This window comes from Mya arenaria, chromosome 10, assembly GCF_026914265.1.
Source record: "Mya arenaria isolate MELC-2E11 chromosome 10, ASM2691426v1".
NCBI classification, from domain to species: domain Eukaryota; kingdom Metazoa; phylum Mollusca; class Bivalvia; order Myida; family Myidae; genus Mya; species Mya arenaria.
Genome location: NC_069131.1, coordinates 46,699,855 through 46,726,839, shown reverse-complemented (window position 1 = coordinate 46,726,839; position 26,985 = coordinate 46,699,855). Strand labels below are relative to the sequence as shown.

The window sequence follows — 26,985 nt, the reverse complement described above, 5'->3', positions numbered from 1 at the left end:
TCGCGTGACAAATATAATTCTACTATTATGCGAGTCTGCGCACCAAACGATGCTGAAATGTGTGTATTTGCGTAGTTGGCTTACCACTCTCTTGAGCTTCAAGAGCCCCTTTAATTGCCCCTGAATATCGCAAACCTATATCCGACCGATTATTGACTGTGATTTTCTTCGTGTGTCGGCCTCCCCTGGCCTGTCCAAATCCCGCCTATCGGGAAAAAGCCGCTGTTTTATGCCTTATATATGCCCATCTGTATGATTCACAACGCATGCACAAGCTTGAAAGCTATAAAATATAAAAACAACTTGCCTTTAAAAGACACCTGGTAGGCTCGCCAGAGGTTAATCGATTCTGGATTCCTGAAAAGACATTCGCATTAAAATTAATCATTTAAAGTACTAAAATGAAGCGAATTCATTGTTGAAAATAATACGACGCGTCTTGTGGAGCAGTACTTGGCTTTTGACATGCAGAAATAGTCCGGGTTAAGACATATTTTCATTTCATGCAAACATTACGTGAGAGAAATGTTCAGTTGCAAACAAAATGGCAGATTTGAAAGTTAAGGTACAGATTATGGTACAAGCCTGATAATCGGACATTAAAACATGTAAACCTTTACTAACCCTAAAGTGTAGGTGAAATAATATTCATTAATCATTTGCAGTGTCAAAACACATTTGCTATGGATGGGGGTCTACATTCATAAATGTCAAATTTCAAGATTTTACTTATTGTGAGTTTACGATCATGTATATGTTAAACCAAACTACGATGCCAGTCATTTGCGTGGCGTATGTATCATTTAGGCGATATTTAGTGATAATTTGTTGCAAACATAATAATAAAATACACAATCTAGTCCGAATTGGCGGTTTAAAAGTAAAAATTAGGAAGAGCACCTTGTTAAGAAAGTGCAATCCAACCCTAACATTACGTATGAACATGTCTTATTACCGATGGAGTATGTTTATAAATACCGTCATTGATTAACCGTTTGGATAATAGCCGTATTTTTGTTAGACTACGTGTCGCAACGAACACACTACTAAATTACGTTGACACACGTTGACGTCTTACGACGGTGCATTTTTAGTGTTGATTTAATGAACGTCAAATCTAAAAAAGATATCTAGAGTAAATAAGTATGAACATGAGCAATATCTGAAAGCTAACAGATTATACAGTAGAACCCCGTTGGCTCGAATTCGCTTGGCTCGATTTCCTCGTTGGCTCGAACTGGATGCAAATGACATATTGCTTTAAACTGAAGGTAAGCATTGGTGAGGTGAAAGAGGACGGTTGTCTTCGCGTAGTGAGGTGTGAGAGGACGGTTGTCTTCGCGTAGTGAGGTGAAAGAGGACGGTTGTCTTCGCGTAGTGAGGTGAAAGAGGACGGTTGTCTTCGCGTGGTGAGGTGAAAGAGGACGGTTGTCTTCGCGTAGTGAGGTGTGAGAGGACGGTTGTCTTCGCGTAGTGAGGTGAAAGAGGACGGTTGTCTTCGTGTAGTGAGTTGAAAGAGGACGGTTGTCTTCGCGTGGTGAGGTGTGAGAGGACGGTTGTCTTCGCGTGGTGAGGTGTGAGAGGACGGTTGTCTTCGCGTGGTGTGGTGAAAGAGGACGGTTGTCTTCGCGTGGTGAGGTGTGAGAGGACGGTTGTCTTCGCTTGGTGAGGTGTGAGAGGATGGTTGTCTTCGCGTGGCGAGGTGTGAGAGGACGGTTGTCTTCGCATAGTGAGGTGTGAGAGGACGGTTGTCTTTGCGTAGTGAGGTGAAAAAGGACGGTTGTCTTCGCGTGTTGAGGTGTGAGAGGACGGTTCTCTTCGCGTGGTGAGGTGTGAGAGGACGGCTGTCTTCGCGTAGTGAGGTGAAAGAGGACGGTTGTCTTCGCGTGGTGAGGTGTGAGAGGACGGTTGTCTTCGCATAGTGAGGTGTGAGAGGACGGTTGTCTTTGCGTAGTGAGGTGAAAAAGGACGGTTCTCTTCGCGTGTTGAGGTGTGAGAGGACGGTTGTCTTGGCGTGGTCAGGTGTGAGAGGACGGTTGTCTTCGCGTAGTGAGGTGAAAGAGGATGGATGTCTTCGCGTGGTGAGGTGTGTGAGGACGGTTGTCTTCGCATAGTGAGGTGTGAGAGGACGGTTGTCTTTGCGTAGTGAGGTGAAAAAGGACGGTTGTCTTCGCGTGGTGAGGTGTGAGAGGACGGTTGTCTTCGCGTGGTGAGGTGAGAGAAGACGGTTGTTTTCGCGTGGTGAGGTGAGAGAGGACGGTTGTCTTCGCGTGGTGAGATGAGAGGGGACGATTGTCTTCGCGTAGTGAGGTGAGAGAGGACGGTTGTCTTCGCGTGGTGAGGTGAGAGAGGACGGTTGTCTTAGTGAGGTGAAAAAGGACGGTTGTCTTCGCGTGGTGAGGTGAAAGAGGACGGCTGTCTCCGCGTGGTGAGGTGAGAGAGGACGGTTGTCTTCGCGTAATGAGGTGAGAGAGGACGGTTGTCTTGGCGAAGTGAGGTGATAGAAGACGGTTGTCTTCGCGTGGTGAGGTTTGAGAGGACGGTTGTCTCAAAGATATGTATGTGAATATCCAAAGGTAATGGACCATTGGTTTGCTCTTGACTTTTTGCAAAACGTGTTATATTTTTTAATTCAAGCCTTATTTTTGTCTAAAACCAAAACTTACATAATGTCCGCATCAGTGGCGTCATCGGATTTTATGCAATTGTCAACGTCAAATTGAAACTTATAGAATCGGTCGTACTCGTGGTTCCTGTCAGCCTCAAGATAGCATACGGCGGCGTGTGTGATTTCACCCTGCAAGACATGACATTCTTCAATAATAGATACACGAATAACACATGGCATATATTTAGGAATATATTTTACTTTTGAGTGTTATGCCGATGAATGGCGCATGGTGTTTTAGAGTGATAATAATAACCTAATTATAAAGGACAAACGTTCAGTATTTACTGGGCCTGTATTCATCAAACATCTTATGTCATTTCTATTTTATTTAACATAAATAACTGAGTTTCATTAAACTCAAAGAAAATGGAGTATTTCTGATATTATGAAATTGTATGATCATTGAGATACCTCACTTAAGAAAATGAATATTGAAATGACTTAAGATGTTTTATGAAAACCGGCCCAGCTGGAGGTCATACGTTGAGATGACTTAAGATGTTTAATGAAAACCGGCCCAGCTGGAGGTCATACGTTGAGATGACTTAAGATGTTTTATGAAAACCGGCCCAGCTGGAGGTCATACGTTGAGATATGTGTGAATCAATTGATGCACTTGAAAAACAGACACTTAAATGTACAAGTACAAAATTGCTCTAGGAGACATCAAAAAAGGCTCGCTCAAAATCGATCCATACCAATGTACAGTTAGTGTTTTGTGAGGGGGCGAAATGGGCAGTATCAGTACTGACACATGGAAATTTTAATCAAGACAGACATACATACATACAGACAGACGTATATATAGACAGACAGGCATACTTACAGGCGCACAGACAGCCGCACGTACAGATGCACGTACAGACACACGAACAGACATACATACAGACAGACGCACAAACAGACGCTCAGCGAGACATAATAAAATATAATTTATAATACATTCAATATCTATAAAACATAGCAATGCGTATTTAAATTTGGTCCGGTCCGGCCAGTTTTTTTATACCAACACAAAATTAGGAAAATTTCGAACGATTTCCGTAACAGTTCGGAGATTCCCGTTGGTCCGGATTTGGTCCGGTCCGGCCAGTCTTTTATACCCAACCATTCTTTGCGCATGCTCAAAAATTGAAAGGAGTTTTTGAATTACATTATTTCTTTTCACCTTTTGCCAATTAGGTAAAAGAAAAACATTTTACAAAAGATAAATCGGAATCACCCTAACAGTAGTCAAAATAGTATCATTCTCTAATTCTTAATTTTCCACACCACTGTTCTGTGCATTCACTTACAATCGAAAGCCTTATGATGCAGATACTACCAGCTGCCCCGGGCTTACTTTAAATAGTTGCCTGTGGCCTCAGCTTGGTAAAATCAGTCTATTAAAAATTGTATAATCCTGGTGGATTTTTAGCTTCGATAAAAGTTATGTTGAAATATCTTCGATATTATTAATAGTGTTGTATTATGTCGCATGATGTGATAAGCAGTCCATAAAAAGTTGTATTTTTTTCCGGGTCAGAATGAGATGTCATCGATTATTCCATAATGGCAAAAATTCTGATTAAGTTTCATAAAAAAATGGAGTGAATTTTTTGCTTTGGTTGTTCCCAAATCTTCCCTAAGATTTTATCTAATGACCTAGTTTTTTACCCCATGATATTTACTTTGACAGTATCCCAATAATAAATCAACGGGAACATTCGGACCACAGTTTGAGCAACGTCTAACAAATCAGTGCCAATATTTGTTTCCGGACCTTTTCAAGATTTGACATAGTCTCTGACCACGTGTGACCCATTATAACCTAGTCAATGGTCAAAGCTGTCGAGATGTCATCAAGATAATCGAGATTATTCTGACCAAGTTTGAATACGATATGACCAATCATTACCATAGTATGCTTAAAGACAAACAAATCTTAGATTTAAAAATAATAGTTTGTTATCACATGTGACCCAGTTTTAAATTTTAAATGTATTTACCTAGTTTGTCACCCCATGGGACCCACTTTAACAAGCGGTCGCGATTCAAGATATGATTCGTTCAATCCCTACCAAGGTATGGTTTCGGACGGACGGAAGGAGGTCAGGGCAGGGCGGATGGATGGATGGAAGGACGGAATGAAGGACAGAAAGACGACGCCAAAAACATAGTCCCTTACCAACATCTTATGTTCGGCGGATGATAACAACAAAACAACTGTGACCTTGACCTATAGAAGGTGATTTCGGCATTTCGTCTGAACGAGATGAATATTTGACACGATAATCATAACAATCTTTGAATTTTGACAACAATAAAGTTTCTATCGTTGTCATGATTGACCTCAGTGCAGCTTTTGATACAATGGATATTCCATTGTACTTCGAATTCTTCAGGAATACTTTGGTGGTATTAAAGGTATTCCTTTGAACTGGATAAATTCCTATTTAACTGAAAGGACAATGAAAGTTATTGTTGAGAACGCATCTTCCAACACAGAACAGCTGCAATTCGGTGTACCACAGGGGTCCTGTGCAGGCCCAGTTATTTTTACCATGCATATTGCTGCTCAGAACAATGTTGTACAAAAATACCCAGCTGGACTTTATGGGTATGCTGATGATCATAAAATTGCTTTCAGAATTCAAGCTGAAAATGCACAAAATGAGGAAAATGTGCTTGAACAGCTAAATGATTGTCTCAATGATATAATTGTGTGGATGACAAATTTTCAGTTGAAAATGAATAACTCAAAAACAGAAATTATCATGTATGGCACTAAACATCAGCTAGCAAAACTTATCATTTCAAGTGTGAGTGGTGGTGGATCTTCAGTAAAATGTGTTAATAATGTCAGATATTTGGGTGTACATATGGAAAGTACTCTTAATTTTGACATGCATATCAGAAAGAAATGTCAGATTGCGCATGCTCAGCTTAGAAATCTGAAAGAAATTCGTAAACACCTTTCACAAAAATCAACAAAGATAATGGTGAACGGGCTTATTCATTCTCATATTGACTTTTGCAATGGATTATTTACGGAAATCCCTGCCTATCAGATTAACAGACTTCAGAAAGTTCAGAACCAAGCAGCAAGAGTTGTGACCAACACACCATACGGTCATCCAACTACCGAAGTCCTCAAATCCCTTCACTGGCTACCTGTGAGGGCAAGAATTATGTTTAAAATTCTTGTCATTGTGTTCCGTATTGTGCAGGGAACAGCTCCATCTTATTTGATGTCTTTGTTAAACCGTGTTTAGGGAAATACAGACTAAGATCTTCTGATGACTATCAATTTATTGTTCCAAGAACCAGAACCAGAATTGCTGACAGATCTCTTGCTGTGGTTGGGCCAAAATGGTGGAATGCTCTTCTTAGAGACATAAAACACAATAAAAGTGAACCTACTTTTAGAAAGGAACTGAACACTTATTTGTTTGGACTGTTTTATAATTAAAGAGTTATACCTACCCCTTGAAGTGTCGCATGTGTTTTATTGATAAGCCACGGGAGTAGCTTATAAATACTTTGTACTGTTTTGTTGAATATTTACCATGTAACTTGTTGGACCGATTTAATGAATTTTGTCATTAAACCTGCCTTTTAATTTTTTTTATAAAAATTGAATGTGGACGTTCATATTTATATAAAGAAGTTGACATTAAACAGAGGTAGATAGATAAAAAAGATACCTCCAATCTGAAAGCTGTGCGGGAAAATGACGTCACTCTATTGCATTATGGGACAATTTGGTTAAATTTACCCAGGTAAATTTACCGCCTTGGTAATTTCTTTTATACAACGTATTTACCGCCATGGTAATATTACCACGGAATTTACCGGTGGTTTTACTTACCGAGGTAATTATTTACCAGTGTTTATACAATTGGCTGCAGATTTTATGTGTAAATGACTGTATATAGCCTTGTGTAAAATAGCGCATGAACTGTGTCGAATATTGAATTATACTTTTTGCGCTATACAAATGTATTTGTATTTGTATTTGTAATGTAAGCGATAAAGAACGTATTTTAGAACTCAAAAGTATACATTATATAACAATATGGCTTGAGCGGTTGACCCACTTTTAATTGTGACCCTGATATTTAGCCGCCATGCTTGGAATGGTGGCTCTGCATGGTTTATCCAAATGCAGAACGTTTTACTGAAGTTTCATGAATATAATTGTCTTTTGGAGATATGGAGCAAACAAGAAACTTGTGGCTTGAAGTTTTAAAATAGAACTGTGACATTGACCTTGAGCCCGCGCTCCTGGAGTGTTGGTTCTGCATGTCGAGTAAATGTGGCACAAGGTCTATGACATTGCCAACGACCAAGACTATGACACTACCAACGATGACGACCAAGTCGATGTCACTACCAACGATGACGACCAAGTCTATGACACTACCGACGACGAAGACCAAGACCTTGACACTACCAATGACGACCAAGACTATGACACTGCCAACGACGACGACCAAGACTATGACACTACTAACAACGACGACCAGGTCTATGATACTACCAATGACGACGACCAAGTCCATGACACTACCAACGACGACGACCAAGACTATGACACTACCAAAACGACGACCAAGACTATGACACTACCAACAACGATGACCAAGACTATGACACTACAAACAACGACGACCAAGACTATGACACTACCAACAACGACGACCAAGTCGATCTAACTACAAACGATGACGACCAAGTCTTTGACACTACCAAAGACGACAACCAAGACTATGACACTTTCACCGACGACGACCAAGACTATGATACTACCAACGACGAAGACCAAGTCCATGACATTACCAACGACGATGACCAAGTCCATGACACTACCAAAGACGACGACCAAGTCGATCTAACTACAAACGATGACGACCAAGTCTTTGACACTACCAAAGACGACAACCAAGACTATAACACTTTCACCGACGACGACCAAGACTATGACACTTTCACCGACGACGACCAAGACTATGATACTACCAACGACGAAGACCAAGTCCATGACATTACCAACGACGAAGACCAAGTCCATGATATTACCAACGACGACGACCAAGTGCATGACACTACCAACGACGACGACCACAACTTTTACACTACCAACGACGACGACCAAGTCCATGACACTACCAACGACGACGGCCAAGCCATGACACTAACAACGACGACGACCACGACTATGACACTACCAACGACGACGTCCAAGACTATGACACTACCAACGACGACGACCATGTCGATCACACTACAAACGATGACGACCAAGTGCATGACACTACCAACGATGACGGCCAAGTCCATGACACTACCAAAGACGACGACCAAGACTATGACACTTCCACCAACGACGACCAAGACTATGATACTACCAACGACGAAGACCAAGTCCATGACATTACCAACGACGATGACCAAGTCCATGACAATACCAACGACGATAAACAAGTCCATGACACTAACAACGACGACGACCACGACTATGACACTACCAACGACGACGACCAAGTCCATGACACAACCAAGAAGCATATGACACTACCTCGACAATAAAAAAAAACAACGAGCTACGGTAAAAAGAATGAAAAACGTACAGTTTCGATGCCATATAAACAGGTATTTCACTCGTGATCACAGAACGTCATATATATTATATTACTCGTGGCTACGTCAATGCTTATTCAATGCCAACTGTTTTTGTGTTTCTGAGATCCTTCGGTGCAATAAAAAAGCTTTTGAAATATAGTCAACTAGTTAAACAAAAATCCTCTATCTCTTACATTTGCGAGTGCATCATCACGGCCCCCGCAATCAGTATTGACGCTGCCCCCGGAATCTACTATCTTCGTGATTCCAGTTTGAATATAATACAGCGTCTGGTGATTGATCTTATCCCATTCTGGGTCGGAAACACCTGGTACGGTGGCCCTGAGCCGAGAGAACGAAGGGCCTTCTCCGCTACATGTACTCAATTCGGCATTGGTTAAGTCCGCAACTTCCATATCAGCGTCTACTTTCCCTCGGCTTACCATGTCGCATTTAAAACTAAAATAGAAATCATAACCTGATTTGAGTAGCTAGTATGTATCACAATTACATGTATCAAGTATTTATCAGAAATAGGCACCATGTTTATTGAATAGCCAGTATGTATTTTGAATAGCCAGTATGTATCTTGAATAGCCAGTATGTAACTTGGATTGCCAGTATTTATCTTGAATAGCCAGTATTTATCTTGAATGGCCAGTATTTATCTTAAATAACCAGTATTCATATTGAATAGCCAGTATTTATCTTGAATAGCCAGTATTTATCTTGAATAGCCAGTATTTATCTTGAATGGCAAGTATTTATCTTGAATAGCCAGTATTTATCTTGAATGGCAAGTATTTATCTTGAATAGCCAGTATTTATCTTGAATAGCCAGTATTTATCTTGAATGGCAAGTATTGATCTTGAATAGCCAGTATTTATCTTGAATGGCAAGTATTTATCTTGAATAGCCAGTATTTATCTTGAATGGCCAGTATGAATCACACTTCAATAGTACATCAAACATGAGCACTGCTTCAGATCAAAGCGATTTCAAAAGAAAACTGGTCCGATTATGTAATTGCTCGAAAGGAGTAAGGCGTACTTTTTAGATTTAGAATATTATTTTTCAAGAATGTTTTATAAAGTCTTAAAGCATACACAATCATGACACATTAATGACTGAATAACTATGCATATTCTGTGCATAATCCTATTTTCTGCATAAAGAATAGGAAGCAAGGAGAAATAGCGTCCTATTAATATATATTTAAACAGAATCAATTGCACATCCAGCTGTTTATTTTGACAACAGTTCTAGAGTACATGCCGAAATAAGAATTAGAGGCGAAAACTTGCCTTTGGCCCTACGTATACAAATAAAGTAACATCGCTAAAGGATCTATGCAAACCAAATGTGTTGAACGTACAGAATGTTTAATTGTAATATTGTAAGTGATGACTGATGATCCTGTAGTAGGCAGAATTTAACTCAATACTATGGAACGCCGGCACTGTCTTTTCACATAATATAATAAAGTATGGACATAATATAATAAAGTATGCACATAACGTAATAAAATGTCTACATGATATAAAGATGTATCCGCATAATATAATAAAACCTGTCATAATATAAGTACAAAACCACAACATATAAAGATAAACTGACATAACATAACTATGTTTGTACACCATGTAAAGCACTTGGTACATAATGTAATAAGAAACAAACACAATAATAATGTTTTTGGACTACGAAAGACAGTGCCACCGTTCCATACAATACACTCTTTACAGTTTTTGACAATGTCAATAAAGCGAACAATGTCAAAAATCATCAATTTATGCATATACATGTACTAGTGAAATGTATGTAAACAGTAATACTTGTCCAAATAATTATCGTTGACGAATTATTGTTACGACTTTTAATATGGCAAATCCTTCACGTCCTTAGGGATTAGAAGAACCCCTTTTTACACGTCTATTATTTTAGACTTATGCACCAGTCAATTGTAACCATGGCCCCCAGGTCCGGGGGTATACCGGGGATAGCCGAGGAATGAGCCGTGTTTTTACCTTTTAGGTGGTCACACAGTGCCGGGTGAATGCGGTGGTTTTGTCTTCGCTTTAAATATAGCTGGGAATAGGCCTTACCTTGGGTCCCTGGGGTGCGGGGACATTTGGCGAGGATTTTACCATCTGTTTGTCCCCGCAGGGCGGGGATTTTAGCCGGGGTCGGCTGGACCGAAAGTCAAAGTCCCCGCTATTCCCCGGACCTGGTGGGGCCGTGGTTACAATTGAATGGTGCATAAAAGTTATACATACATATAGCGCTGTGAATATAAGCAAGCATTGTAACGTAGGATGTCGGCCTCATTGTCAATGTAGAACCGTCCTATTTCAGTCATTGATTTCAACATACATTGTACTATTCATAGTCTATCGAGTGACCAGTTGTATTTTTTTCTCCGGTGTGTGCTTTTTCAGCATAGTATTTGCATCTTTGTAATCACTTCGAAACATTTAATACTTTTGAATAACTATAGTACACGCAAAAAATAACGCAAGTACCCGAGGAAACGGAATAAAAATAAGCACTCCAACAACCTGGAGCTTCCGCATGTAGCGTGAACTTCTGAATTTCTTCACAACAATCCATACAGCAAATTGTTGTTGGCCTGTTTTAACTAAATGGTGTTTATTTCATTAAATTGGACAATCTTACCTTACTCCCGGGATGTACATCTGCCGAGCGAGATCGACTCTATTGTTAAAATGACGAAACGCCGTCCGGTTTCTACTGGTCATAATCAAGTTTCTCTGGTGACTTTGTTATGACTCTCCTCATAGACAGGAGTAAACATTGTTTTCTGAACCAAATTCAACGCACAGGGGCAGGTTGCGTTGTGTTGACACATCACGCCCCCGCCCGTTTTTTTCTATCAATTTTAGTAAGAATATGATGTGGTAACTGTAACTTATGATACTTGGCAAAAAATTTATATATATATATATATATTCTATTATCTTTGACGACATTTGACTTCCATTTCACCTGTATCGTGATAGATATATTGTTTCTCTTAAGCAAACGTGTTGAAATGATGATGCAATAGCGGGATAATGCATTTTAGTCTGGAAAATTTCGGTGAAATTAGCGGGTAGTTGGTTCGTCGAGTAACATGTTTTAGGAAATTTGGGTTTGAAATTGCATTTGTTTTCGTTAAAACTGTACATTTTCTTAAAGATTGACACTAACTCTACAAGGTAAGTCCAATATTGTAAAGTTTGATTAGGATTTGATAAAGTTATGGCCTCTAAAACAGGGTTATGTCGGCAAATATATGGAAAGTCAGGGTCAAGTCGTCACCCTTTACAATGATAATAGAATAAAAATTTAAAAAAAATAAAATATTGTTTTGCCAATTATCACAAGTTACAGTTACCACATCATATTCTTACTAAAATTAATAAAAAAAGGGGGGGGCGGGGGCGGGGGCGTGGTGTGTCAAAACAACGCATCCTGCCCCTGTGATTCAACGCAGCATTACTTCCAGTTGCTTTGTATGTACGTCAAGGGAGATTACTGCGCAGCAGCGAATTATAAAATTCGTTCAATGTGGTTTTCAAATGATAAAATCACCTACTTAATAAATTATCTTAGTTTCGCAATTTATGTGCACGATCTTGCATTCGTATATAAGCTTAACGATACGCTAAAGAGACATTGACATGAAGAGAAAATAATGAGAGAAACCCCTTCTGATTATCTGCAACATTCCGTATGTTCAACGCATTAGGTTTTCTTACCAAAATTCACACTCATTTGGAAATCATGTAAACTAAGATTTTAGCGTCACCTACAGTTGACGGTTGAGAACACAGTGATAGTTTTCTTACGCGATGCGATTTCCATTAGAGTCCTTGGTCTCGTCGACCTCGGTGACGAAGAAGAACACGCTGTACGTGTCAGAAGTCGTGTGGTGGACACATTCTGCGCTAGCTGAATTTAAAATACAAGATCTCCTCCAGATATATAGCATCAATAAATAAGAAACTAGTTTAGAAGTCAAGATCATTCAAACTCTTAAGATATTCCACATGTCATTGTTGTATAGTAGATTTAAAATAAGGAAGCCGGTCATAGTGGCGGTCATTCAAGGAAAGACTGTAATCGTTCGCAAACTGTTCGTGTATGGAAGGGATTATCCACCAGTTAATGCATGCTGCTTTATGACATTTCTCATTTTAAATTGCAAGTGCATTCGTCTAAATGGCAGGTGCCTTCGTGCATTTGCTTCATGCCTATTTGTTATTTACAAACGCATTTGTCGTATGTTGTTTAGACGTAAACACTAAGAAATAAAGTGAAGGCAACTTTAAGTTGTAAACATAGACAAATGCGTTTGTAAATAACAATACTATGAACTTGTACGTGCCGCAGGAAAATAGTTTTGCTATTCTTAAGTGGAAAAAACTGTCTCTAGGTATTAAAAAATCCAGAAACATGTATGCATTGAAGTATGGAGTAAAAGAATAATCGTGGTAACACGAATCTTACCTAGTTAACCAGGTAGTATGTTACTTACTAAAGTGGAGTTCGCGAACCATAACTAGATAACCAGTTAGTATGTTACTTACTGAAGTGGAGTTCGCGAACCATAACTAGATCACCAGTTAGTATGTTACTTACTAAAGTGGAGTTCGCGAACCATAACTAGATAACCAGTTAGTATGTTACTAAAGTGGAGTTCGCGAACCATAACTAGATCACCAGTTAGTATGTTACTTACTAAAGTGGAGTTCGCGAACCATAACTAGATCACCAGTTAGTATGTTACTTACTAAAGTGGAGTTCGCGAACCATAACTAGATAACCAGGTAGTATGTTACTTACTGAAGTGGAGTTCGCGAACCATAACTAGATCACCAGGTAGTATGTTACTTACTGAAGTGGAGTTCGCAAACCATAACTAGATCACCAGGTAGTATGTTACTTACTGAAGTGGAGTTCGCGAACCATAACTAGATCACCAGGTAGTATGTTACTTACTAAAGTGGAGTTCGCAAACCATAACTAGATCACCAGGTAGTATGTTACTTACTGAAGTGGAGTTCGCGAACCATAACTAGATCACCAGGTAGTATGTTACTTACTCAAGTGGAGTTCGCGAACCATAGCTAGATAACCAGGTAGTATGTTACTTACTAAAGTGGAGTTCGCGAACCATAACTAGATCACCAGGTAGTATGTTACTTACTAAAGTGGAGTTCGCGAACCATAACTAGATCACCAGTTAGTATGTTACTTACTAAAGTGGAGTTCGCGAACCATAACTAGATAACCAGTTAGTATGTTACTTACTGAAGTGGAGTTCGCGAACCATAACTAGATAACCAGTTAGTATGTTACTTACTAAAGTGGAGTTCGCGAACCATAACTAGATAACCAGTTAGTATGTTACTTACTAAAGTGGAGTTCGCGAACCATAACTAGATAAGCAGTTAGTATGTTACTTACTAAAGTGGAGTTCGCGAACCATAACTAGATCACCAGTTAGTATGTTATTTACTAAAGTGGAGTTCGCGAACCATAACTAGATCACCAGTTAGTATGTTACTTACTAAAGTGGAGTTCGCGAACCATAACTAGATCACCAGTTAGTATGTTACTTACTAAAGTGGAGTTCGCGAACCATAACTAGATAACCAGTTAGTATGTTACTTACTAAAGTGGAGTTCGCGAACCATAACTAGATAACCAGTTAGTATGTTACTTACTAAAGTGGAGTTCGCGAACCATAACTAGATAAGCAGTTAGTATGTTACTTACTAAAGTGGAGTTCGCGAACCATAACTAGATCACCAGTTAGTATGTTATTTACTAAAGTGGAGTTCGCGAACCATAACTAGATCACCAGTTAGTATGTTACTTACTAAAGTGGAGTTCGCGAACCATAACTAGATAACCAGTTAGTATGTTACTTACTGAAGTGGAGTTCGCGAACCATAACTAGATAACCAGTTAGTATGTTACTTACTGAAGTGGAGTTCGCAAACCATAACTAGATAACCAGTTAGTATGTTACTTACTGAAGTGGAGTTCGCGAACCATAACTAGATCATCAGTTAGTATGTTACTTACTGAAGTGGAGTTCGCAAACCATAACTAGATAACCAGTTAGTATGTTACTTACTGAAGTGGAGTTCGCGAACCATAACTAGATAACCAGTTAGTATGTTACTTACTGAAGTGGAGTTCGCGAACCATAACTAGATAACCAGGTAGTATGTTACTTACTGAAGTGGAGTTCGCGAACCATAACTAGATAACCAGGTAGTATGTTACTTACTGAAGTGGAGTTCGCGAACCATAACTAGATAACCAGTTAGTATGTTACTTACTGAAGTGGAGTTCGCGAACCATAACTAGATGACCAGTTAGTATGTTACTTACTAAAGTGGAGTTCGCGAACCATAACTAGATAACCAGTTAGTATGTTACTTACTCAAGTGGAGTTCGCGAACCATAACTGGATAACCAGTTAGTATGTTACTTACTGAAGTGGAGTTCGCGAACCATAACTAGATAACCAGATGGTATGTTACTTACTCAAGTGGAGTTCGCGAACCATAACTAGATCACCAGTTAGTATGTTACTTACTAAAGTGGAGTTCGCGAACCATAACTAGATAACCAGTTAGTATGCTACTTACTGAAGTGGAGTTCGCGAACCATAACTAGATAACCAGTTAGTATGTTACTTACTAAAGTGGAGTTCGCGAACCATAACTAGATAACCAGTTAGTATGTTACTTACTAAAGTGGAGTTCGCGAACCATAACTAGATAACCAGATACTGCTAGAAGCCAAAAGTGCTTTTATAGATAAGTAGTAACACGACTCTTATCTGGTTAGCCAGTTATAATGTCAGCTATTAAATGGAAATCGCAAACCTTAACTAGTTAACCTGTTAATGTTTTACAGCTAAAAAAGGTAATAGTTGGCAGTTCTGTGCACTTTCAAGCCTGTTTTTAGTCTTATGAGATTTATCTTACCAAAAAAAGTATCGCCCATATTAACTAGATTATTATCGCGAAAATTTATTTTAAGTGGTTAACACGAAACAATTTGCGAACGTTAACATGTTATCTAAAAGGCAGTTATATGCAGCCATAGAACTCCATGCTGAGGTGAGTTATTTTAAAAGTAAAATTAACCAAAGTAACCTTTCGACCCGGAAATTTGAGAACAAATATTTATGGAGTGAAAAGGCATCCAAATACATCAGAATATTAGACTTGTTCACGAAACAAGCAGATAATTAACCTATGTGTCGGTTTAATACCTTAATTTTTAAATTTCAAATACTCACCGAGTAATCGGCCGGGAGTACTGGAAGGCTAAAAAAAAAAAATCAATATATTTGCATACAGTACTATTCATTAGTAATAAAGGTATCCGGTATAAATGTACGCATGTTCAATATAAATAATGCTTAATTTAGATACTTGGTGACTCCAATTAATTTTGGCATCATTTAAAAACGGCATTGCTTGTTAAAAACTAATTTGTAGACTAAATACAGTGAAAAATAAATCATACATAAAGTTATTGCAGTGTGTGTTTTGTGCATTATTTCAGCTGGAATCGGACATGGAATGACTCACATTGCAATCTTTGAAGGCAAAAAATACTGGTTTTATTTCGGTATAAAAATATTCCACTTTCTTGTTCTGCACATAAAATCTTTCAATGACACCAATTGAAACGTGTTATGTTACCAAGTTTCCAAACAGGACAGAACATCAGCATGATCAGATACCTAGAGTAACCGATATCAATCTAATATAAGATATCAAACACAATATCACTACAAACGATTTGCAGAAAAAGCTGCCCACATTATCACCAAAAATCGCGACGTCCCGGGTTTTACTGTGGCATCATGGAGAAAAAAATCACGCATAAACATTTTAACTAAACTAACTAATTACTACGGAAGTTTTCAACAATCGAACGTTCATATAAACGCCTATTTCGCTATAACGCCCATTAACCTCACGTTAATTTATATATGCCAATCTTAGGCACAGTAGTTTGATAGGAATGAACTCCTGCTTTGGTGTCATGTGACCTGTAATCAATTCAGTGACATTTTCCCCAAAATATTCTTCTTCATAAGGTTTATCAAAAGAGTCACTACAGTTATTTTATCATGTATTTTGTATAGGTCATTTTACACCAAAGCAGTTCTTCCATCAAACTTTTGAGGGTTCAGACAGTCATATTTTGATTTCATAACCTTAAGCTTTAACGGAACACATAGACAATTATGTATTGAAGTACATTCCCCTTGTTCTGTTAATCAAGCGATCAAACTTGTATAAATACTAACATTCGGTTTCGATGTTGAATAGAAAGGGTTACCACCACCATAGCACACTTTGAGTACCGCCAGCAAAATTACTCCACCGAGTCTCAACAACATCTGAAATATACAAATACATTACAGATAATACACAAGAGACAACGACTGGCCCCACATGGCTCACATACTGTACAACTTGGGGGGTTTTCAGAGGCACACTAACCAAGATCCTGTCAAACGGCACACTAACCAATACCACCATCATCATCATCATCATCATCATCATCATCATCATCATTATTATTATTATTATTATTATTATTATTATTATTGTCATTATTAGCATCAATTCAATTGTCTTCATTGTCATCGTCAACAGCAGCAGTAGCAGCAGCAGCAGCAGCAGAAGCAGCAGCATGTTTTATTCATACAATAACTAACATCATTAGTTTCATTTTTTAGCATTATCCTCAAATTAATCAGCTACCGCATGTATCATATAAATACTGAAAGCTTCAATTTTCTCATTTGTATTTTTCAGTTGTTTTTGACTGTGGGTCATCTGTTATCTGCAAAACATAGTACATTATCGAAATGACGTGCAGCATTAATGATATTACAACTAGCTTATACTTACGACATAATCATTATGGAGGATATCTAAAGACAAATTTGATGATGATTTTTGTATTTTAAATGTACGTAAAGTTAGCGGCCTAGCGGCCTAGCGGTCTAGCGGCGTGAAGTAGGCGGCCTAGCGGCGTGAAGTTGGCGGCCTAAGCTGGCGGCCTAATTCTTTTTCTCTATTTCAAAGCAATTGTTAATGCGGTTTCTTTTGTTAAAAACAATGACAAATAAAAAAAATCATACAGTTACATAGCTGCCTTAAATTGTTTTCTATTCAGAGCATTTTTTTCTATACGTTTTATTTTATAACAATGATAAATTAACTGTTTTAATGCACAAACTATCAATCTGCAGTCGATCAAGCAGTTCAGCGGCCTAGCGGCGTGAAGTTAGCGGCCTGGCGGCCTAGCGGCCTAGCGGCCTAAATTTGAATCCTATTTCAAAGCATGTATACATGCATTTTCTTCTAAAACAATGACATATTAACTGTTTTTATGCACAAATTAACACCTTGAAGGGATAATCTTCTTTTTTTCAAAAAGTCGATCAAGCAGTCAGCTAATTCAAAGCATTAAGCATGCCTGTTCTTCTAAAACAATGATACATTTACTGATTTGATGCACAAATTATCACTCTGAAGCGTTTTCAACTTTTTTTCAAAAAAGTCGATCGAGCAGCGGCGTGAAGTTAGCGGCCTGGCGGCCTAGCGGCCTTAACTGTTTTCTATTTCAAGGTATGTATGCATGCCTTTTCTTCTTATACAATGATATATTAACTGTTTTTATGCCCAAATGAACACTCTTAAGCAATTATCTTTTTTTCAATATAGTCGATCAAACAGTTCAGCGGCCCAGCGGTGTGGAGTTAACGGCCTGGCGGCCTAGCGGCCTAAAATTGGTTTCTGTTTTAAACCATTTATACATGCCTTTTCTTCTAAAACATTGACAAATTTATGGTTTCTATTCACAAATCACCATCCTTTAGTGAATATCTGCATTTCCCCCAAAACTCGACCAAGCTGCCTAAACAATCCTAGCGAATATCAGCATTTTTTTGTATTTAGCAAAATTGTTAAACCATAGATTTATCATTGTTTTAAAAGAAAACGGATGTATACATATTTTGAAAAAGGAAACTATTTTAGGCCGCAAGCTTCACGCCGCTGGGCCGCTAGGCCGCTGAAACGCTCGATCGACTTTTTTGAAAAAAATGTTTATTATTGCTTAAGAGTGATAATTTGGGCATAAAAACAGTTAATAGATCATTGTTTTAGAATAAAATGCATGTATACACGCTTTGAAATAGGATACTATTTTAGGCCGCTAGGCCGTTAGGCCGCCAGGCCGCTAACTTCACGCCGCTAGGCCGCTAGGCCGCCAGGCCGCTAACTTCACGCCGCTAGGCCGCTAACTTCACGTACATGTATTTTAATCCATTACACGGAATATGACTGCAGTCAAAAACGTCGGGACAATATGTATGGTTGCTATGGAAATGAGTAATCTTATGGTTATAATATGCGAGAAAAAAAGATACGACAACGAAAATCTTTTAAATAAAAAAAAAGAAGTTTAAAAGAAATTAATATACATAGAAAACTCATTATTATTTTTTTATTTGCGTTAATGATTATTTCATTTAAAATAATTATTTCCGAAGACCCAACATCGCGCGATGCGCCTCTTATATTGATCATCTTTGACATACTAATATTCAGCAAATTATTTTTCAATATCATGTGGTCAACAGTTTTAACATTTTTCAAACAACCTTGAGTTGACCACAGTGTCAACAGTTACCAAACAACCTTGAGTTGACCACAGTGTCAACAGTTGCATAAACAACCTTGAGTTGACCACAGTGTCAACAGTTGCCAAACGGACTTGAGTTGACCACAGTGTCATCAGTTGCCAAACAACCTTGAGTTGACCACAGTGTCATCAGTTGCCAAACAACCTTGAGTTGACCACAGTGTCAACAGTTGCCAAACAAACTGGAGTTGACCACAGTGTCAACAGTTGCATAAACAACCTTGAGTTGACCACAGTGTCAACAGTTGCCAAACAAACTGGAGTTAACCACATTGTCATCAGTTGTCAAACGGACTTGAGTGGAACGCTTTCACAGTTTCTAAACTGCCTTGAATGGAGCACAGTTAAGCAGTTTCCAAACTGTCATGAATATACCATAATGGCATCAGTTTCAAATCTGCCTTGAATGGGTGACAGGTTTAACAGTTTCGAAAATAATTTGAGTGGATTGTTTCATGAGATCGCAAAAACCCTTCAGTGGACAAAAGCTTTAACAGTTCCTTAACTACCTTGAGTTAACAACGGTCTTAACAGTGTCCAACCTGCCTTAAGACGATCACAGTATCAACAGTTCCTTAACTACCTTGAGTTAACAACGGTCTTAACAGTGTCCAAACTGCCTTAAGACGATCACAGTATCAACAGTTTCTTAACTACATTGAGTTAACAACGGTCTTAACAGTGTCCAAACTGCCTTAAGACGATCACAGTATCAACAGTTTCTTAAATACATTGAGTTAACAACGGTCTTAACAGTGTCCAAACTGCCTTAAGACGATCACAGTATCAACAGTTTCTTAACTACATTGAGTTAACAACGGTCTTAACAGTGTCCAAACTGCCTTAAGACGATCACAGTATCAACAGTTTCTTAACTACATTGAGTTAACAACGGTCTTAACAGTGTCCAAACTGCCTTAAGACGATCACAGTATCAACAGTTTCTTAACTACATTGAGTTAACAACGGTCTTAACAGTGTCCAAACTGCCTTAAGACGATCACAGTATCAACAGTTCCTTAACTACATTGAGTGCACAGTTTCAACAGATACCAAACTGCCTTCATTGGAATAAAGCAAATTTCCAAACTGCCTTAAATGGATCGCAATATCAACAGTTTCCAAACTGCCTCGATAGTCCAGGGAATATAAACAATGGGGGGAAATACACAGAATAATTTTGGTGGATTTGTGACAAATCAGCTTAACATTCTAAAAGTATGAAACAACCAAATGATGCAAAACAGTTTCCATCATGCCTTGAGAGAAATGCATTATCAACAGTTTCTGGGCAGTTCCAACAGTTTCTAATCTGCATTTAGTTGATCGAACCTTTAGCAATTTGAAAACTGTTGTAAGCTTTCCTTGAGAAATACTATATATCAGAATGTCATATCATGTTATAATTTAAACTACAGCTACCACAAAGAAATATATTTATGTTAGAATTATTATCGAATTTAGAGGCAATGAATATTTAATGTAATCATTTTGAATTATGTGAACAAAAGTAAATATAGATTTTACAAAAATAAATCGCTTTCTACCTTTATAAAATCCTGAAACACGAGACTTGCGGAAATGTGCGGCTAAAATCTTCCAGTCCTCAATTGTCCGCGAGTGAGATGGAAGGGCGGAATAAACCAACAGCATCGAAGCGAACCAAACAATTTGTTTCAAAAATACATTAACCATGACGAAAAGCATTCAATCATGAGGCGGTTGCTTATCCAAGTATAAGATCAGGGTATTTAATTAGAAATGTTTGGTGTTTGTACCACGCTCTATCTTTATATTACAAATACTATATGAAAAGCATACTGTACATAACGTCTGTAAGTATTGAAAAAAGTTGGAAGTCGTTAAAGTAAGTGTTAAATAAAACATCAAACTTATCGTGTATGAGAATTCAATTAACATCCATGTATAAAATAATATTTAACGAAAATACATTCATATTGCCTAACCTTTTGTAACAGAAAATTAAAAACTTTATCATGATAGCTTATTTGCAAGCAAACACAAAAAGGGTGCTGAACATAATGTTCGACAATTTTTACCCATGTGCCTAAATAAAAAGTAAGGTGTTATTAGATTTAAATACGCAAAATATACATCAAACGTTAAAGCGAGTCATTGGAGCGAACTGAATTGCGATGGGTGTAACGCGAAAACCCGCTCCGCTCCTACGCTCTGACGCTCAGGTAAGTGTCTACATACCCTATATATCTGGCTTTTATGGTCTAAGTCATGCGTGTAGCTTTTTCACGCTCAACTTAGTAGCATTTTCTCTATCAACTTCTACCAAAAATAAGATTTTAATTTTAAGTGTATGTTTATCATAAATGTAAAAGGCAAACTGAGAAGCAAAAAGGGCGTGTTTTTTTAAGTTTCAATAAGTGATGAACTTGTCTAATGTTCTCAGTGATCAGGCATCATGGGGCATGCTGACCAAAGTTTCTCTTAATAATGTTAATTTGTCTTCTTTTCGAATACATTCGCCCCGAATTTAAAAAAAACGTATTCAGTTTGTTGTCTCGGCAAATGGATGAGGCTGAAACTCCCCTTTAGCACGCGGTATTCAGCGGCCTTTTAAAAAGAGTTCGGCAAAAGTTCGACGCTGTATGCAAAAACTCAATAGTTGCCATTATTCTGTACGCAGGTTCACTGTTTTCAATAAAATATCTGTCGGTGTACTCGAGAAGTTGCCAGTTAACATTCAAACAATAAGTTGATCATAAATTGCCAATCATATGGTACTATTTTGTAAAAGAAAATCATAGCGATGTCTGAATCTCGTCGAACTTCTCGAGAAATTCAATGTTTTGACAATTTTGATCATGATAACTTTTAAGAAGCAGTTTGTCGAATCGAATTAATGATGATAAGAAAACAACGTGATATTCCTCCTGCATTATTCTTCTATTCATAATCTATGAGCATCGTGTAAAATTAGATGCTCTTAATGGCACCGTCTTATCAAAACAAAGCAAGTTTTGGGGATTCATATTAAATAAAACCTAAACGTGTTTACGTAAATACGTGAAGCCTTTTACAAGGGCAGTAATGTCAGGTGCGTCCATGCTTCCCGGTTCATTGTTTTGAGAGGAAAACATCCTCGATTCGTTGAGTATTACCACTGTTTTATATATGTTTCAACGATAATTTTAAGAAACGAACTTGTGCACCGAATGAAGAGCAATTGCTCGTTTACGAAGACGCTTGCTTTAGATCAAAATAATGTCTGTATTAAAATATCTCGTGAAAACAATGCACGTTCTTACTAGGCTTCCCGACTCACTCAGTGCATTTTTTGCTTCAAAACAACTATTTAATACCGTTCTCTTGCGTACAAACCCACCCGATGCTTTGTTCTGGGCAATAACAGTATTGCTATTGTTTTCCGAATACAGACAGCCAATTTTGGAGTTAAATCGCCTCATTTACGAAAATGTTTGCTGGTTCATTCTGTACATTTTTAGAACCTAGGTTCATCCCAAATCTAGAAGATCTATGGCACACCGTATTTACCCGAATTACAAGTCGTTTTGTTTTAGTTTTTCACAAAAATTAATTTTGTTAATTATTTAATTAAATAAGAGGGTGTACATATATATAATTTATATTTTCGGGTAATAAAAGATGAAACGAAAAGAGAAATCAAACCTGAATCTAAATAGACAAAAAAACAAGAAGCTTAAATGGAGTCCAAATAAACGACATAATTAATGAACTCTGGATACTTGATGATAAAATCAAAATAGAGGTTCTTTATAAATTAAAGGGACTAAACACCAGATTGGCACCAAAAAGTTTTTTTCTGTAAAGAATTCAGGACAATTTTAAACAAATGTTTTACTCTTTCATATCGTAATTGTAGAAAAAAAAATCAAAACAAAAAATCGAGTTGGAGACGGGTTGGAACTGGTGTCGCCAAAATTGCAGTCCATTGTCCAAGGCTAAACCTAAACGGTGGTGGTATTAGTAGTTTATACTCCGGGTCCCGGCGTGAGCGCATTGAACGGTCCCAGAGTGACATTTCAACCACCTCACACTCATCCTGGGCAGAACCAGTACTAGGTGCCGTTACCTCTGCAAGGAACTGACAACTTCTGTACATGCCAGGGGCAGTGGTACAGTTCGAAAGGTCGTTAAAAGGATTTCATAACCAATCACAACAGAAGTGACCTGGTCCGCCCGGGATTCAGAGTCCAACGTTCTACCGATTGAGCAAACCGGGCGGACCAACCCTAAACGGTTGGAATATACCTTTAAGCTATATACCTAACTAGCCAATCACGCAATACGGGAATGAATTCCACTAGGTAGACATACCTAATTATCTTTTTTAATTGAAAAAAATAAGAAAAACTGCGAAAATTCAATTAATTTTGAACTATGTGGTACTTAAGTTAGTAAGCTTCAATACATTGTACAAATGGATACAAAGTTTATGTCAGGTTTCGACAATTTTCTCATTTTTTATGTCGCTATTTCATTGTATGGAGACGAGTGGAGCCCCTGTAAAAAGTGTTTATGTAATAATGTAAGGTAAAATTGTGGATTATTTAGGAAATAGCAATGAAAAGGAACTAAGAGTTTACCTTAAAGAGTGTACTATATGTTTACTTTGGCAATCCTGCAGGAAACAGTTAACAATTTAAGGTCTTAAATGTTGTAAGTTACACTTAAGTTGATAAAACTGTTTTATGTAAAGACAATTACGTGTAACCGCGTCTCGACTTATTATATAACCTCCAAAAATAATGACAGTTCTACTTTAAGTAGAGTGCCCTGTTAGTGTGTGTATACAACGTGATAAATAACGTCATAAACGCTACGTCCGAAAACAAAATTTTGCTTCGAATGAAGACTTTAAACAAAGATAACTTTCCTATTTCTTCACCATTTTATATGAAACATAGCGCAGCTACGCCGCTAACGGAGCCCCGCCTTCGGTCGTTTACCAGTGTTTGGTTGAGAGTTTAGTTTCTTAAAACACGTCGACAAAACTTTTCACAATACGGCCGTCTGACGGAGCACTGTCAAAGCATTATTTTGGAAACAGGTTTGTCGGAGCGTTTGTTGAAACTAATCACCTTAGCAAACTCCGGTAATACAAGGAAGGTGGGACTCCTTAGGTGGCATAGACTTCCCTGTGTTTCATTTAAAATGGTGTAGTGATTGAAAAGTTATCTTCGATTTACGTCTTCATTTTGAGCAAAATGTTGCCTTCCGACGTAGTATATATGACGTAATTTAACACGTGGTACACATACACTACATGTACAAAATTACCCTTCTTAGACGTTGTATAGTACATACTACATATACATGAATTTTTAAAAAAATCGACGGATTTTATTAGTTATTTTAATGTGCCATAGATCTTCCAGATTTGTGATGAACCTAGGTTCTAAAAATGTACAGAATGAACCAGCAAGCATTTTCGTAAATGAGGCGATTTAACTCCAAAATTGGCTGTCTGCATTCGGAAAACAATAACAATACTGTTATTGCCCAGAACAAAGCATCGGATGGGGTTTGTACGCAAGAGAACGGTATTAAATAGTTGTTTTGAAGCAAAATATGCACTGAGTGAGTCGGGAAGCCTAGTAAGAACGTGCATTGTTTTCACGAGATATTTTAATACAGACATTATTTTGATCTAAAGCAAGCGTCTTCGTAAACGAGCAATTGCTCTTCATTCGGTGCACAAGTTCGTTTCTAAAAATTATCGTTTAAACATACAGAAAACAGTGATAATACTCACCGAATCGAGGACGTTTTCCATTCAAAACAATGAAACGGGAAGCATGGACGCACCTGACATTACTGCCCTTGTTTTAAAGGCTTTAAGAAAGCTTTTGATTCTGTGGATCATAAAGTTACACAAATGCTTGAAGGCTTATACAATGTAACTAAAGCCAAACTATGGGTTTTTGCAGGTAGTACATCAAATGTCATTTAAAAGTACATGTAGGGTATAGAAACATATAAAAAAATGCTAGTGCAACATCGTTTGCTCTGAGAAAAATAAATATTATATTGCATATGGATAAGGAACCAATATAAAATGATACATTTATACAGTCTACAGTTAGGTAGTTGTCTTGCCGACAAGAAGACAATACTCCAGCTTTTGAACTTGAGAAAATATATGATTATAATTGTATGAACCTTGTAAAACAGCAATGGGGTCGGACACCACATCCCAGTAAACCACATCCCAGTCCAACACTATCATCTAAATCCAGCATGGCAGTACCGTCTGTTGAATTCATTTTTTTGTGCTGTATCGTGTTTTACAAATTTGAAGTCCTCAAACTTGCTAGATTATCTTCAAACTGTTACGTGATCTTAACAACAATACATTGCGATTGAGAATCTTTTTGTTTTCCCACATCCGCAAATTCAGTAGCATTCTGTTGTTTTTGGTGCTCTTACCAATGGTTGACAGATGATTTCAAGTGGCGTGTGGTCACTTTCTACCGAACGTTTCTGCCACACGCCACTTGAAATCATCTGTCAGAAAGACAATGACATGTACATGTCAGCCATATCTAAGCAAAGGTGATGCAACAAAGCTCGACAAAGTGTTGCTAACGGTTATAAAACAGAAAATGAAGGTCACATATGTGCGATATTTTTGGCAGTGTCCTAAGAGAGACAACTGTGAATTCATGACCAACGCTTGATGAAAGTCAGTGAACAAACACGCAATGGATGGGGGAACGCGCCATAAGAAACTAAGACCTATTTCTCAATTTGGAGCGAGCTGTCCATGCAAGATGGTATTCTCTTCCGTGTGAAAATATAATACAGAACATATGAAGGATTAATACGGTATTTGATGTTTCATGCCGACAGTGGTAACCAGGCATACGACTCGGCCAGGTACCCAACACGGCCGGGCGAGGGACATTGGTTAACGTCATACCGTCAGTGGTAACCAGGCATACAACTCGGCCATGCGAGGGACATTGGGCAGCGTCATACCGACACTGGTAGCTAGGCATACAACTCGTCCGGGCGAGGGACATTTCGGCAGCGTCATACCGACACTGGTAACCAGACATACAACTCGGCCGGGCGAGGGACATTGGACAGCGTCATTTCGACACTGGTAACCAGGCATACGACTCAGCCAGGCATACGACTCGGCCAGTCATACAACTCGGCCGGGCGAGGGACATTGGGCCGCGTCATACCGACAATGGTAGCCAGGCATACGACTCGGCCGGGCGAGGGTCAGCGTCATACCGACACTGGTAACCAGGCATACGAATCGGCCGGGTGAGGGACATTGGGCAGCGTCATACCGACAATGGTAACCAGGCATACGAATCGGCCGGCCGAGGGACATCGGGCAGCGTCATACCGACACTAGTAGCCAGGCATACGAATCGGTCTAGCGAGGGACATTGTGCAGCTTCATACCAACACTGGTAGCCAGGCATACATCTCGGCCGGGCGAGGGACATTGGGCAGCGTCATACCAACACTGGTATCTAGGCATACAACTCGGCCGGGCGAGGGACATTGGGCAGCATTGGGCAGCGTCATACCGACAGTGGTAAATAGCCATACAACTCGGCCGGGCGAGGGACATTGGGCAGCGTCATATCGACAGTGGTAACCAGATGTAACGGTCGGGAAGGTGAGGGAGGGAGATGACGTCCGGAAACGGTTTAATTCACACCGGCGCTGGCAACCACGGAAATGGACCGAACGGGTGAGGAATGTTAAGAAATAGTCAGTGTCACATCATTTTTGGTAACCAGATTTACGGGCCGGACGAGCGAGGGATGTTCTACAGTTATAAGCTTGATACAAGTGCTAACGACCGATCAGGCGATGAACTTTGGGCAGCGGTCAATGCCATACAGACAGGTCGTTAAGGAGAGGGACGCTGGACAGCGGTTGGCGTCAAAACGACGTTGGCCAC

At 38.7% G+C, this 26,985-nt stretch overlaps 1 protein-coding gene across 1 annotated transcript in view; it reads right to left on the bottom strand.

Annotated features, from left to right (window-relative positions):
• LOC128206688 (uncharacterized) overlaps nt 1-20,705 on the bottom strand; it is a 36,732-nt gene extending 16,027 nt beyond the window's left edge. The window contains exons 1-7 of the mRNA XM_052909301.1: nt 20,585-20,705; nt 16,627-16,719; nt 15,604-15,631; nt 12,128-12,230; nt 8,470-8,734; nt 2,667-2,797; nt 308-357 (exon numbers count right to left, since the gene is read on the bottom strand). Coding sequence (XP_052765261.1) covers nt 308-357; nt 2,667-2,797; nt 8,470-8,734; nt 12,128-12,230; nt 15,604-15,631; nt 16,627-16,719 — 670 coding nt within the window. The 5' untranslated portion in view covers nt 20,585-20,705. The remainder of the gene's footprint in view (nt 1-307; nt 358-2,666; nt 2,798-8,469; nt 8,735-12,127; nt 12,231-15,603; nt 15,632-16,626; nt 16,720-20,584) is intronic.
• Between the last annotated feature and the right edge of the window lie 6,280 nt (nt 20,706-26,985).